Genomic DNA, 15541 nt, shown 5'->3' on the forward strand with positions numbered 1-15541 from the left:
CTAAGAAGGATAAGTGCTCTGCTCCACTCTGTTCTGCACTACCCATACCCAAACCCATGCCATCGAAATTTTCATTATTATTTTTACGGGGCCTCTATCTATGCATCCATCTATCTCGCCATCTCTTTTCGGTCCCGTGGCTCTCTAACAATTGTTTAGTGGCTCTGGAATTTATAGCGATGTTTGTGCGCCACCAATGGGGCAATAAATTGAAACGTGTTCCCTGGCCGGAGGCCGTCGCATAATGTGGTAAATAATTGTGAAAATTAGTAAGAGCTATAACTTGTAGCTGAGCTGTTAAAAACTATCGACTAATTGGTATAAATTTAATCAAATAAAAAATGAAGAGAGATCTTGGGATCGAAGAAGACCACAAATACTTGGATTGTTTTACAACCTTAAAGTAGCGTGAATGAACACTAGAATACAGGATTAGTAAGACATCTGCTGAATAATTTGTTTAGACTTTTAAAAATGTTTTCATTTATTTTATTTAAATATCGAAATACTTTAGTTTGTAAGCAGCCCACTGTAGGGCTCATTTCAGACTAAAAATAATACAATTTTCAAAGAGATCAAAAGAGAATTTATCCCAACTAAGTGACCGTAGAAAAATAACTTCCCCCACAAGCAACATATGAACCACAAGGCTACCGAGGAGTTACGAACACACAAGTCTATAAACAATTGCGAAAGTTGTTCCAGGCCGCAGCCACGAAAATACCAGCAACAAGAAAGGAGACAGAGAAAGCTTTTAATGCCCAAAGAGCAGTAAATATCAGGGAGGACGAGGAGGAGCTGAAGGAAGAGCAGCAAAGCCACAGACAGGAAGTGAACTCACAACGAGTCTGTGTTCCTGGCAATGAATTGCAAATTTCATAGAAATTGTTTTCAAGCGCTTAACATGGCGTATGCGTAACGCATTCACAGCCTGAGCGTTCTACATCCTTTCTTCACCCCATTACTATAACCTTCGAATGCCATTTTAGCCATACCATTCTGATTTCATGGAGTCGATAACAACAGAGCAGAGAACAACGAATGCAGACGTCAACTGAACGACGTCACTTTTATTGGTTTGTTTATTTGTAGCACAAATTTTTATGATTTTTCCTCACTTGTACGTAGCTGCTAAACTGATTTCCATGGGGAAATCATAAGGATACGCTCGACAAGTTCCTTATTCAGCTTGCTATTTCATGTTTTTGTGCCTTTGATTTGGATCCCTGCTTTTTGAGTTGCCTGATTTGCTTTAGTTTAGTGAGTTTCTTTATCGCAAATGAAGGCTATATCTATTGAAACTCATTTTTGTTCGTGGGAAAATGGGCAGTTTGTTATTTGAGTTCATCGTTTAATCAGTGCGGAAGATGATTTGGAATATTTTGAAGACTTTAAATAATCAATTTTATTAAAAATCTATCGCTGCATTTAAAAATGATTTTTTTTTTTTTGATATATCGAAAAAAAAACATTTAAACCTCTAACCTATTATAAAAAGGTTAATTTTTGTAGACCTTCACTCAATTCCTTTTTGTTTCTAAAACCCCACTCTATAAATCCCACAGCTCGACCATTGAAATCCGAAATCAACTTTAATTAGCTTCTGAAATTGCAGGGCGGAAATGCATGTAAGTGCCTAAGTAAATGGACTTTTAAATCAACCGCACAGGACTTTGATCCCTCATTCCTGATGCCGGATAATTGCAACTTAGCCACGCCCAGTTGGTTAAGCAGAACGCCCAACTCAGCCGAGCCAAACACTATTAAGGAACAGATGGAGGTAGACGGCTCTCCCAAATGAAATGTAAAGAAAATGTTATTTATGGCCAATTTCACGAGTGTCTGATGCTGTTCCTCCTGCGGAAAGTGCAGCTCCTCCTGTTGCTTATGCTGCCCGTGTCCTGGCAGCTGCAGTGGATAGCTCTTGGCCAGCAAAGAAGCGGAGGATTCTCCCCTTGGATCACCTCGAAGGATTCGCTCAGAATGCGTGCGTGTTTGAAGCCTCCGCATCGACGAGGAATGCAATCTGTAATGCAAAAGGCGAATCAAACGTATTTTGCTGAACCAGCGCCAACATCAGTGTTGTCGACTTAGCTCTTTGGCAAGCCAAGTCGAACCGCTTACAATCTATAATTTCGAGAAAATTATATAGTTAGTGAAGAGTTTTTTTTAACATACACACACCAGCTATTTGTAATAAAGGCGTAATTATTATTTAATTATTTATTACCTTATAATGAAAATATCAAACCTTAAATTGGAAACAATGATTGCGGAAAAATTCGGACACGATCTAAGGTATATTTTGAAAAGATTTAAGGATTTTAGGTATTTTATAAATCATTATAAATTATAATTCAAATTTAATTTTCGTTCAATATTCACAGTCATCTCTAGCACTTAAGTCGGCTGCCGTTAATGGACACTTGCACTCGGAGAAAAAATCTGAAATCTACCATAATCAAGACATAACCAAGTCGATCTAGCCATGTCCGTTAGTCTGTCCGTCCGTATAACCTGCGAGATCTCGAAAATTGTAATAGACAGGGGGCGATTAGCAAAAATATAAATTTTTGCGGGCGTGCCGAAAATCATTCAATAAATAATATTCGTGTATAGTTTTAAAAAATGGACAAAATATATCGGCGGTTTGTTTTGATTTTATGAAAAAAATAAGGTCAAAAACCGCCAAAACCCTGATTACACTATTAACGGGCAATAATACAAAATTAAAATTCTTCTCAGTGCAAACATATACGCACATATGCAGTCACTGCCTGTGGGTTGCTGCTACATCTCCCTTCACTTCTCCGATTCCCTCGCTGTCTGTCGGATTCTCTTGGTGCTTGGGAATCGAATGCAGGTTAAATGAAAATGTTATTTCATTTGGCCGCCACTTAGAGTGTCGGAAATTGAAATTTATATCCGTGTTTCTGGCCAGGATGCGAAGGACGACCCAACTGGGAAGGAAAAGCGGAAGAGAAGTAGCCCATTGAGGAGCGAATTCATTCGATTGTGGTTTATTGCCCCGATTGCTCAGCTGCTACCAAACTCAGACAGCCAACCAGCCCCTTTGCCTTTGCAAATTTACAATTGATGCCACGCCTTGTTTTTGGGGCTCCGACTCCTCGTATTTCGAGGGTAATGCTCTGTGACATTTTTAGACGATACATTAATAACGAATTTATTCCTCAACTTTGTTTTAATTTATTGCACTTTCGGTATCGTCTCAGCTGTGACTCGTCGAGGGGTCTATTGGGCACAGTAATAAATTATTAGAAATTATAGAAAATTAAACACCTTTTTTTTATTAAAATAAAGTTATTCAATACTTCTACTGTTAATTATACAAATCATAATTTAATTAAAAATTTACCCAACCAAGAAGCAAAGTACAACTTGAGATTCATAAAGAATTTATTGATAACAATTTTTGAAATTTAATTTTTTTTTTGATAATTGTTTTGGTACCAATATATGTTCTAGATTTCTTGTTATCTGCCCCAGCTATCTATTTGCCTGCTAAGTCCAGATTTATTGTTATTTTCTCATTATTTGCATTATGTAAACACAATGGCCTATTTCACCCTTTTGGGAGAGGCCTCCGATTTGCCAGGCACTCCTGGATATATTCCATTTTCTGACTGGAGCCTGTACAATTTAATTAACTTTCAGCAGATGTGCCTCGTATCAATTGGATTGCACTGCTGTTGTTCTTCTCGGTTGATTGTTTTAGTTTAGTTGTGAGGGGAATTCCATTGTCACATGCTGGTCGAATGCCCGTTCATTTAGTTATATTTACATGAGCAGTGCAACGAGATTACCCTGAATTGCATTCGGGACCAAGACAACAAATAAAATGTGTGTACACTGTACATGTTTAAAGGTTGCATTCTGCTTTCATATGTGAGTTGTAAGGTATTTAATATTTTTTTTAATCAACATGGTTTTTAAATAAGTGTTAAGTATTCGCCCTTCAAAATAAAAACTTTTTAACATTTTTATTAAACAATTAATTTTCGTTTATAAACAAAAAATTAATTTTAAGTAGCCTAGCAGAATTATATCCTTATTAAAAATAATTTGTCAATGAACTGTATTTTTCCTATGAATTTACGTTTCATAAGGTATCACACTTAAAAGTGGCTGGTAGTTTCTTACATTTCCCGATTCTTGTAGGTTCAAAGTAATTTTATTAACAAGGGTATATTAGATTCGTCGAATAGTATGTATTAGGTAGAATAAAGCGTTAACGACTTTACAATGTATAAATATTCTTCATCAGAATCACTAGCCGAGTCGATCTAGCCATGTCCGTCCATGTCCATGGACCGGAAAATATAAACTTGAACTTTGGAATTAGGCATGCCGATTCTAGAGATTCCTGCACAGCGCAAGTTTATTTTAGCAAGGAGTCACGCCCTCTCTAACGCCCACTTTAACGACCATAACGATAAAACCTGTCCAGCGCCCAAATATTTTAATATTTTGTAAAAAGTGTAAATGGGATATTTTTCTAATTACGCAGGTACCAAGTCAAAAAAATTCCACAACCCATTATTACTTTTCCTTGATAATTGCGTCCTTTTGACTTAAAGTCCCATACAAACTTTTGTGCCATCACCTACAGGTTCTTTGGTAACGCTAAGCACACTAAAAACCAATGTTTGCTGACATTTTGAATTATATGGCCTATATAATTGGTCTTATCTAAAATATTTTCGCTGAATACCACTTTTCATTGAATATGGCATAATTAAAAAATTTTCCCCATCTTGACCGATTGCCCATGTCTTTGGAATCTGTCAACAAAGGTGAAAATCCCAAATTCTTCATAATTTCTTTGATGGAAACGCGTTCTAAAAAATAAATCTTAAATGGAACCACATTTTTCTTTGAATCTATGTCCACTGTATGCTTTAATTTCGGTTTCACGCGATTTTACGCGGCTTTTTATTGGATTTGTTAGAGCAATTAAACCATTTAGTTAGTTCTGCGAATTAAATTCTGGAAAAACTGCATTCCTTTACTTCTCAGTTCGTTTTGGAAAAATAAGCTTTTGCTAAAGTCAAAGCAAATGTGCACTATCATTTTGGCCCCCAAAAGTACATAAACACGTGCCACTTTAGTGACATCGCCTCTGTCATTTTAGCCAGGCTAGACCAGTTCCCCTTACCCCATTTCTCTGAGCCACTGCTTTTATGCCCACGTGCCAAGCGACGTGTTGCAAATTATTTCGACATCTGATTTTAAGCGGAAAGCACGAGATAGAGAACCAAAACGGGGCGAGGGAAAGCTGGACAAGAGATTTTCTTGTTCACTCTCTTTGGGTCTAAGCGCAAAATTACTGGCTAAAAAGGACAACAGCCGAGAAGGCCAAACGGACAGGGACAGGACTTCATTCGCCATTCGCCCATCTCCATCCTCGATTCCACTGCAGCTGGGCTTTTCGGGGCCACTTATGGCCTTTCTGTGTAAACTTTTGAGTGCATTTTTCGATGCAGTCCAAGCAAAAGACCGGAGAGCGTTGGACTGGGGATTCCCGGCAAACGGGCACATTATGGAACGTTAGTCCAGCTGCACAGGGAGAAACTTTCAGCTAGATATAAAACACAAAATCCTGTAGGTTTAGCTCATGTTCAAGGCGAACATTCATTAGAATGTAATAACCTCACTTTTTGAATAGTCATTAAGTTCATTGGTTCCATTCAACTGTAACACATGTCACACATACAAAATGTACAATTTAAATTTTACATACAGTGGTCGGCATAAGTATTTTGACAAAATAAAAGTTAAGTATACTCATAACTTGAATTTACTTCTTGTAAACTATAGGCATCAATGGAAAGGTAATTTCAATGCCGTTTGAATGATACAATACATTTCTTTACCCATTCAGTACTTATTGAAAAGGACGAATTTGTGTAAATCAACTTTGAAATTAAAAAAAAAAACTTTTTTCCTCGTCTTGAAAACTTAAATTTTTTGATGCAAAAAGTTTCTTCAAACAAAAATAATAGTAACTGCAAAAAGAATTTTTCAAATATCATTTTGCTTATATTTTTTATGATTTTTTGAAAGTGACAATGTCGGAAAAAATTTGTATGAAAAAGACAAAAATATGGCTCAAATGCCTGTTTTTAAGCATTTTCAAAAATTCATAAAAAATATAAGAAAAATGATTTTTGAAAAATTCTTTTTGCAGTTACTATTGTTTTTGTTTGAAGAAACTTTTTGCATCAAAAAATTTAAGTTTTCAAGACGAGGAAAAAAGTTTTTTTTTTAAATTTCAAAGTTGATTTACACAAATTCGTCCTTTTCAATAAGTACTGAATGGGTAAAGAAATGTATTGTATCATTCAAACGGCATTGAAATTACCTTTCCATTGATGCCTATAGGTTACAAGAAGTAAATTCAAGTTATGAGTATACTTAACTTTTATTTTGTCAAAATACTTATGCCGACCACTGTATATATGAGGTCTTTTAAATTACTTCCCAACGCAAATAGAAGTTTTTGACAAATCCTGCATAATAATCTATTTACTCTCTTCCTTCAACCTTCTTCAACTCTTCCGTTTTCTTCTAAAGAAATTACTGTCTTATTTAGTCCATAAATAAACCAATAGTCCTAAGGGTAAAATGTATCAAAAAAGTCAACAAGTTCAGTTTCTATTAGTTTCTTATTTCTGTTTTCCTCGTTGCAACAAGAATTTGCTGTTTTATTTTTAACAAATATGTTAATATGGTTCATAATGTTTACTCTTCTTTTGAAAATTCGCGTTCTCATTTTGGAATTCATATAAAAATGAATGATATTACGGTCCATAATGTTTCTTCCTTTTTTAAAGGATTTGCGGTTCGAATTGTTTAGAAAAATCGAGCCAAAATATATAAAACAGTGCTGATGTGTACGACGGCCAGTATAACTGTTGGCATAGGCATCGCAAAGTACTACTCAATGTTATGTTTACTAATGTACTCGAGCAGGTTTTAGTAGGTATAGTGTGTTAGTCATAAACAACATCGGAAATAAAGCATACTAAGCAAGAAAATATATTTTTATGTTCAGTGCTATCAAAAGTTTGAGTCTTCATGGCTGAGCAGGAGGCCAAGGGGAAGGAGCAAGGGAGTGGCGCCAAAAGAGGTGGAATAGCACTGGCGAGGCTCCATCAGAAAATGGTGCAGTTGGTGACATTTGCATGAACATAAAAAGCTCATGCACAGCAATTTGCGACTTTGCCAGTGACATTAAACGTGGACAGCAGCAGCAGTTCAGCAGCTCCAAGTTACGGGTATCTGGAATGGGATGGGTTATTTTGGGTGGAGCGGTGCATAAATGCGAAGTGGTCAGGGGCTCATTTCGTATAAGGCAGAGGCAGTCACAAGGGGGTTTAATAATGGAAAGCAGCTCCCCATATAAAAAGGAACTCTATTTTTCCTGGATTCAAAATTCTTTTTAAAAATCCATTTTGTTTTCCAACCATGTATTATGTTTAAAAATATATTAAACAGTTTAGTTATAAATATTTTGAGGTGGTTTTAGGTTTTTCAAAAAACATTGATGATAAAACTATTCTTAGCAAATTATATACGGGCACACTTAAAATAATAAATACTAAATATGTTGATGAGACTGTTGAAAATGAAATTCATTTTAAAAAAAAATTAAAATGGTAATAAAGTTGATAGATAGCACAGATAATTTAGAAAAATCTTACTTTTCTTAAAAGCTTCAAACCTATACCACAAAATTTTATAAAATACCCCAAATGTACATGATTTAAAATTTTCCAACTAAGTAGCCAAAATACAACGAACAATATGTAATTAAACTAATAGACTTAATATCATTTACCTTAAAAGCCTTAATTTACCATCTAAGTTAGTCTTTTTTATAAACTTCTCTATCCTTAATAATAAATACATAAATATATACGGGCACACTTAAAATACTAAAAACTAAATTTATAGGTGAGTCTGCTAAAATTGAAATTCAATTTGAATCAATCGTATTTAATAAAATGGTAATAAAGTTGATACAATACATTGTTTCATAACATATACCAACAAAAAAATGAAGAACTTAAAAAAAAAATTATATTTTTATTTTTAGTACTCAAGCACAAAACAAAATGAACCATTTTTCGTTTTCCCCTCTCTAACACGAACATTTCTACGCATCTGCTAATGGGGACTCCCTCGCAATGCATACAAATAGACACATAGGGGTGGGGGCTTGAGGTTGGGCAGACAACACTTTGTACACTTCATTAGATCGCAAGTGAAAGATAATGGAAGGCGACCGAAACAATGCCCCGAAAAATGATGTGTTAACTGCAGCGTTAAAAATCTAGAAAAATAAGCGAAGAAGCCAGAGTTAACCTTAAACAGCCCCGAGGCACAATTTAGTACAGCTGAGTGGTGGCGAATGGATTTCCTTGCCTTTTCGTTCTCCGGATTTTCTGCTGATGTTGCGTAAAATAAAATGTGCAATTTATGCCGCCCCCGAAGTGTTGAATTTTAAATTTCCCTACGAGGGCCAGCTCTTAAAGGCCGCCCTTCAAGTTCAGCCCAACAATGGGCAGCCAGACATTAATTTCTTATCGTTCGCCTGCCTCGGAGCTCGGATACTACACACATCCTGCAAAGTCATTTTGATTTATTGGCAATGATTTTCCAAGTTATTGAACAGATTAGATGGGCGTGTTTTAGTTTCCCTGCAAAGTGCCAAACAATTTGTTTATGTTTTTTGGTAACGGACTTGGCTTCCTCGGTCCTTCTTCTCCGCCATTAAATGCAGGGAAGTCCTGAGACGAAATTGAAAATTTTCAGCTCTTTTCTGGTAGAGCAGGTTTTCCAAATGAAATGACAATTGGCCAGACCAGACTGAACCGAGCCAAACCGAAAAGGAAGACGAGATTTATACCCCTGCCATAAGCTTATTAAAATTGTGCAGAGCAAGTCAAATTTCGTTGAAGGGATTTTCTCCAATTTGTTGCTGTCCGAGTGCAACGAAAAGCAGATTGAATATAATAAGTATGAAATAGCTATAAATATCATATTGCGAAAAATGGTCAGCAACAGGCAACAGGATTCCAGACTCTGTATTCAACCTGGAGCAACTGGTTCCGATAGAAAAGTAGAAATGTGGAAAGAAAAAGGGATGAGACACATCAACCTCAGCCTGATAATAATGTTGATAACAACCAATAACGCTGCAGACAAACTGAAAATGTGGGTACAACTAGGCGGCATTCAATTGCTCTACAAATCGTTATTTTACCAGAATATTACCAGTGGCTTAGACCCTTGACAACCTTCAAGTCGATATCTCCATTCTATTTAAAATAATACAATAATTTGTTTAAACTTAAAACATTTTAGTGTAATGGGAAAAGTGATTTTTTAATTTATTCTTTTCAAATATATTATTTGCCATGTATTTGTGCAATTCTCTTAACGGTATAGAAGAAAATATAAAACTATAATTATTTTATTTATTTTTTTCTTTTAGTAAACATTATCCTTATAATTTAAAAAAAAGTATTAGCTATAGGTAAGCAAAACAAATAGAGTATCTACAAAATAAACTGCCTTTCGGTGTTTCCATTTCTATACACTTTTAGCCATCTTTTCCCCAATATATAATTGAATTTAAAGCCAACACAAACATCTCTAGAGAAATAAGTAGACGAAGGATGCAACTGTTCATGCCCTCTCCTCATCTAAAATATAATAGAAAAATTGTATGCTCGCTATGCGGTGGCAAAAAAAAAAGATAAAAGAAATTCAATCAGAATTTGCTGCTGCAGCTGACCGCAGAATAAAGCTAAGAAAAGTGAGATGGGGTTGTGGCAAAATGGGAAAAGCAAATCCGCTTAAGATATTGTGTAAATCATGAACCACAACATTCGACTCCCTGCCCCCGAAAATTCAACGCGTGTAGGCATTCGTAATTATGTGGCAAATTGGCGGCTTGACAATGCAATTGAATGCAAAATATTTCAACAATGAACTCGCTGAGAAGCCGGAAATTGAATATGGTCTATGTCCCCCCAAAAGCAAAACCCTTTCATGAAGTTTTTCATATTGAATTGCATTATTGGTCACATTGCTGTCAGATCGATCCAATGAAACATTTCCTAATTATGCGCAACCAAAATGAGTTGAAAAATATCTATAGCATGTTTGATGTTTGCAGGGGATGTCAAAACACTTTCTGGCTATCTGATAAATTATACAGATTAATGAGAAGTAGGTACAAGCATTTTTTAAGCAAGTTTAAGAAGCAAAATATATATATTTTTTGGTGGATTTTTAAACCTAATGGGTTTATTTTATTTATTCACCCATTCAACAACATTTTCAAAGGTTGTACAATTTTAATGATGCGATGAACAAAACAAGCGAATCGGAATAATTTCGAAGAAACCAACGAATAACAGCGCAGTGACCCAACAACAATATTAATGCCGTTGTATTTTTTCTGATAATTATATTATGTATAATAATTTGATTACTTTTTGTAATTAATCCATTGAACTGTGCTCAGTGCGCGGATTTAAATATTTGGTACACCATGCTAATTGACAGACTCATTGAGTTAAATTTTTGTTTTTGCGGCGCAATTGAAACAAGTTTTGCTACACCGACAAATTTTGTACTCAACAAAAATACGCTCAAAAAGCTTTAAGACGTGAGAAGTTAATTTAGCATGAAGAAGTTCTGTAATGTGACAAAGTTGTTTGGGGGTATGCTGACTATTTAAGCTTAAATGTAGAAAAAAGATTTATAGATCTTTTAAAAAGCCAATTTTATATCTTCAACATACAAACTCCTTCCCTTTCACGAAAAGGATTTGTTGCTCCCCAGACGGCTGCTCTTATCGCAGAAATTTCCTCTTAGACCGAAAATGCCATGGTAACAGACAAAAGGAAAAGATTCAATGAGTCGATTGCTCAAATAACATGCAACAAAATAAGCAATCAGTGCTCAAAAAAAGAGGAACAGACTTCCAGTAAATTTTCAAAGGACGAGACAATAATAGGAAAAGGATTTAATGAGCTGCTCAAGGTCTTTGAACTCTTAAGAAGATAATCACCCAATTTGATGGAAGAACAGGAAAAATATGTGGCAACAACTAAAAATGAAATAAAATTAAAGGAATTAATTTTTTTTTTTTTAATTGTGTTTTATGTGTATAGGAATATAAACTAGATGACCTAGATCAGGCGGTACCCACTCATTGATAATTACAAAAACAGACGTCTTAACTTTAAGTAAATACATAATATTCATAATTTAAATTCTATAACGGTCTTTACATCTTAAGAAGATTAACATATACTTTTTATAAAATTAAAATTCAGTTAGATATCTCGAATTTATACCAATATCCCAATTCATTATACCTATCACCTTGCCAATAAAAGTTCAATAACCCAAATCAGAGAAGTATGTCACTTTGCAATTTAATTCCATTATCCGCACTAAATTCAATTGATGATAAAATCCCACAGTTCAACCGCAGTCAATTCACACCACCAACAACAATCAATGGACCCATAACGGCAGTATAGTAGAAAAATAATTTAACCGCCTACGAATCTGTTGATCAAAACAAAATAGTTTTATTTTAGCGACCCCAATGCGTGGATCGCTAAATTGACATAACAAACGAAAAACTCGTTTGAGTTTCACTCAAGTTATGCCCATTTTTGAGTGAATGAGCAAAGCTTTTCTTGCTAATCTCACTCGAAAACAAGTCGTAAATGAAAAGAGCGCGGAAAACAAGCACGAATCTAATTTCAGTTGTTCATCGTCTGCCAAACTGATCAAACCGAAAGTTTTTCAACTAATCTTACAAGTTTAAAATTAAAGGAACTTAATAACTTAAGCCAATATGCTGAAACAAGTGATCGGTCTTCTTTTCATAGCCTTGTGTATGATGCACAGTGGTAAGTCCGTCCCATTTTAGATTACATTTCTGCTGAAAACATCATAAATAACTAATTTGGAATAATCTGTGTCAAACGAAAACCAGTTTTGAGTGTAACTTAAAAAAAAACGACTTTTAAGTGAACCGCCATTAAAAAGAATAAATTAGGAAAATGTTAGAGGGAAAATATTATACTAATATTAGCTGAAACAACTTGCTAATCAATCTTTAAGAAAAAAATACGACTAAAGTCAAAGGCGACAACTACACACATCAATAATTACAAAAATATCATCATCACGTCCGCCAAGAAAGTATTTGAATCGCGCCCACAATAATTTCAGAAAAATAAGCATACAGCTAAAAAAATTCAACAATACGTATAAAAAACCGAAATATTCACGTACTTTTCCATACGTTTTTCAAGCGAGTATAGAAATGACTTCATTGCCGTCAAATGACAGGGTCTGGAGAAGTTATGGGCTGAGAGTTATTGTTTATTCGGCTGAGGGCGTTACATAAGGCGAACGCGTGAGATCGAGAGGGAAATGCTGATACCAAACTGGTTACAAGCTAGGCAAATTGAAATCGGCGACCTAGACCAAGCCACTGGAGTGAATTAATAAATATTAATCGAATTCAAATTATTTCTGTCTCCTTCAGCCTCGGCCATCAAGTGCTATCAGTGCAAATCCCTGACGGATCCCAACTGCGCCAAGGACAAGATCGATGCCGCCTCCAACATCCGCACTGTGGATTGCGACACTGTGCCGAAACCGAACATTATGGACCAACTGCAGCCAGTGACCAGGTGCAACAAGGTGGTGACCAGCGGTGAGTGAAATCCCAGGGAGATCCCGTCTTGCATACTGATTCCAATACTAGAGGCGCACGCACCTTGAACGCAATAAACGCTTTAAGACGTGATGTCACCCGAACTTAGTAGTCGAGATCGGGAAGGGGGGACGAGTTCCAATTAACATATGGCAAACAAAACACATACTGAGAAATCGTACGCAAAGCAGATACAGTGAGTTTCTCAGTCGTAAGGCGATAGCACTAAAAAATGTAGGAAAAAATAAAAAGAAACCACTCATTAAAAAATAAAAAACAACTGTTTTTAAATGATAGCAACAGCAAAAAAGAGTGATAAAAATGGTAAGAACGAAATAAGTTTCTGAGGAAATATAAATATCGAAAAGTCCAAGTAAATATATAAATATATGTAAAATGTGATAAAATACTAATTAAAGAAAAGAACTAAAACAACTAAAATTAAATAAATTAAGTAAATTGGACTCTAAAAATATATTACAATTTGTTTTGCTAATTTTAAATGACATTATTTGGAGAATTTTTTTCTCAATTTTCTTTGAACCTTTAATGACTCATTAGAAATAAATAAAATTGTATAGTTTGCAATTTGTATTGCATTGTTAGAAGCAGTGGAAGTTGCGACTAAGGCGAATGGCTTTCTTGTGAAAGATGCAATATTTACATGTTTGTATTTGCTCAACTGGTGTCGGCTTGTTTATAGTTCTACAAAATGATGTATCATAGCAATAAGCATAACAATGTCTAAAAATGTGTATGTATTTGGCCCGTTCTCTTCTCTTCTTACTCAAATTCATATCAAAAATTCTTTAACCAAAACGTTTTTAAGACATTTAAACAAACAATAATTAATCTTGCGTGCTTGAACACGCATTCATTATTCATAGACATTCCGATTTTGCTACAACGTTTATGACGATTTTTAAAGTGGTCCTCTTATCAAGTATATTTTTAAAAGCAATATAATAATTTCATTTAAAATTGTGTTTCACAGACCGTGCTGGAACGATTGTATCTCGGGACTGCCACTTTGAGTCCATTGGGCAGAAGGAGAACGAGTGCACTGTGACCCACAGCCGCCAGGTCGAGAGCTGCTACACCTGCAAAGGTGACTTGTGCAACGCCTCCGGAGCAAGACGCTTCTTGGCTGTCAGTGCGACGGCTCTTCTGGCAATCTTCGCCGTCCATATGAGCTTGTGAGGCGGTTCCAAATCTGATCCAGGAATTTATAAGATAAATGTGGATAACGTACCTGTACAAAAAAATAAAGATTGTTAATTAAATTCTTGAATAAAGTATACTAAATATTAAATGAAACTTATATTTATACCCGTTACTCATAGAATAAAAGGTTAAATTGAGTTCGCTGAAAAGTGTGTAGGAGGGAGAAAGGTGCGTTTCTTGATAAGGAAAACTAGCCGAGTCGATCGAGCCTTGTCCGTCTCTCCGTCTGAACGCAGCGATCTATGAAACCAAATTAGCTAGTTGGTTGAGATTTCATATTTAGATTCCTTAGCTTTAAATACAGCGCAATGATTGTTATCATATTTTGTGACGAAAATAAATTATAAGATCCGCTAAACAAATACACTTTCTAAATATTTTTCATTTGGCACGCTGCAATACAATAGCCTGGGTAGGCAAGAAGGTGTATGATTTTTAAGTTAGGCCTTTGGAACCATTTTTAAGAAAATTTTCAGTAACTGTTTCGAACAACATTTTTCACACATAACTTCGAAACTAATGTATGTAGAGAAATTATGTTGGGGAAACATGATTAGAATTTGTATAAACCTTTCTAATGATCTATAGCACATGTCCATCTCCTTAGCTGTTTAGAAACTGCAGGCGTAAAATTCGGCTTTTTCTAGCTATTTCCCGCCGAACTACCCAGTTTTTCAAAAATAACAAACAAAACTAGTTCCCTAAAACATAAAATAAACCGGACACACTAACAACTGACTAACACAGAATTAGGTCTTGGATGTACAATTTAAAAAAAAAAAGATATTTAAAATTGCATAGTTTGTTCATGCGATGGTTTTGCTATCGTTAAGTTCTTTCTAAGTTATTTTAAACCTATGGACCTATAAAAAGCCTTAGTAGAAATTAATAATACCTTTCGATCGGTGTGTGACTTTTATCGATCGGACTATCGTAGCAGATTTTCAATTCTGCGGCTAAATACAGTAGTCTCCTCTTGCAATCTCCCGGTGAAATTCGCCACTACGTGGACTGCCGTCCACAGTGATAATAACCTTAAAAATATTTCCAATATGTATTTTCATAAAGATTAACTTAACATTCTTAGGTCATATTTAGGAAGAACAATTTTTAGGCTTGATCCATTTGATAAGATCAGAACCTTATCATAAGATTCCTGATAGGGTAGCCATTATCATCTTTCTTGCGTTCTGATATGTATATGTATGTATGTATGTACCTGTAATAGTCCTCAAGCTCCAGACGCATTTGATTTAAGTTAAGAAAGTTGTCAGGAAGATCCTCAGTATCCATGAGAGCAAGGTCGCAGTCGTTAAACACATCCATTGGCAAAATTAAACGTTTAGTCGAACACAAAACAGATAGAATACGCCGGACAATGTCAAGAAAACCAAGATGGCGACAACGGGACTTGCCAATTAGAAGGTAAAAACACAATTTAGGCTCGAAACGAAACGCCCACAAACAATTCTTAACAAACAAACACCCGTTACATCTTTATCTAAAGGATGAACAACATTTTATCTCAGATTGAAATAG

At 35.3% G+C, this 15541-nt stretch overlaps 1 protein-coding gene across 1 annotated transcript; it reads left to right on the forward strand.

The window, feature by feature from the left end:
- The first annotated feature begins 11806 nt into the window (after positions 1 to 11806).
- Positions 11807 to 14061, forward strand: LOC119548520 (lymphocyte antigen 6 complex locus protein G6d). Its single transcript, XM_037855811.1, has 3 exons — positions 11807 to 11963; positions 12608 to 12778; positions 13773 to 14061. The coding sequence occupies exons 1-3, from the start codon at positions 11909 to 11911 to the stop codon at positions 13976 to 13978; spliced, it is 432 nt and encodes a 143-aa protein (XP_037711739.1). The 5' UTR covers positions 11807 to 11908; the 3' UTR covers positions 13979 to 14061.
- The last annotated feature ends 1480 nt before the right edge of the window (positions 14062 to 15541 follow it).

Source organism: Drosophila subpulchrella, chromosome 2L, assembly GCF_014743375.2.
Source record: "Drosophila subpulchrella strain 33 F10 #4 breed RU33 chromosome 2L, RU_Dsub_v1.1 Primary Assembly, whole genome shotgun sequence".
Lineage (NCBI taxonomy): Eukaryota > Metazoa > Arthropoda > Insecta > Diptera > Drosophilidae > Drosophila > Drosophila subpulchrella.

Bases quoted from the DNA above. Each gene is read 5' to 3' on its own strand.
- LOC119548520 (XM_037855811.1), top strand. From the start codon at position 11,909: ATGCTGAAACAAGTGATCGGTCTTCTTTTCATAGCCTTGTGTATGATG. The intron at 11,964-12,607 runs GTAAGTCCGTCC...TGTCTCCTTCAG, and splicing joins CTTGTGTATGATGCACAGTG to CCTCGGCCATCAAGTGCTAT. The intron at 12,779-13,772 runs GTGAGTGAAATC...TGTGTTTCACAG, and splicing joins CAACAAGGTGGTGACCAGCG to ACCGTGCTGGAACGATTGTA.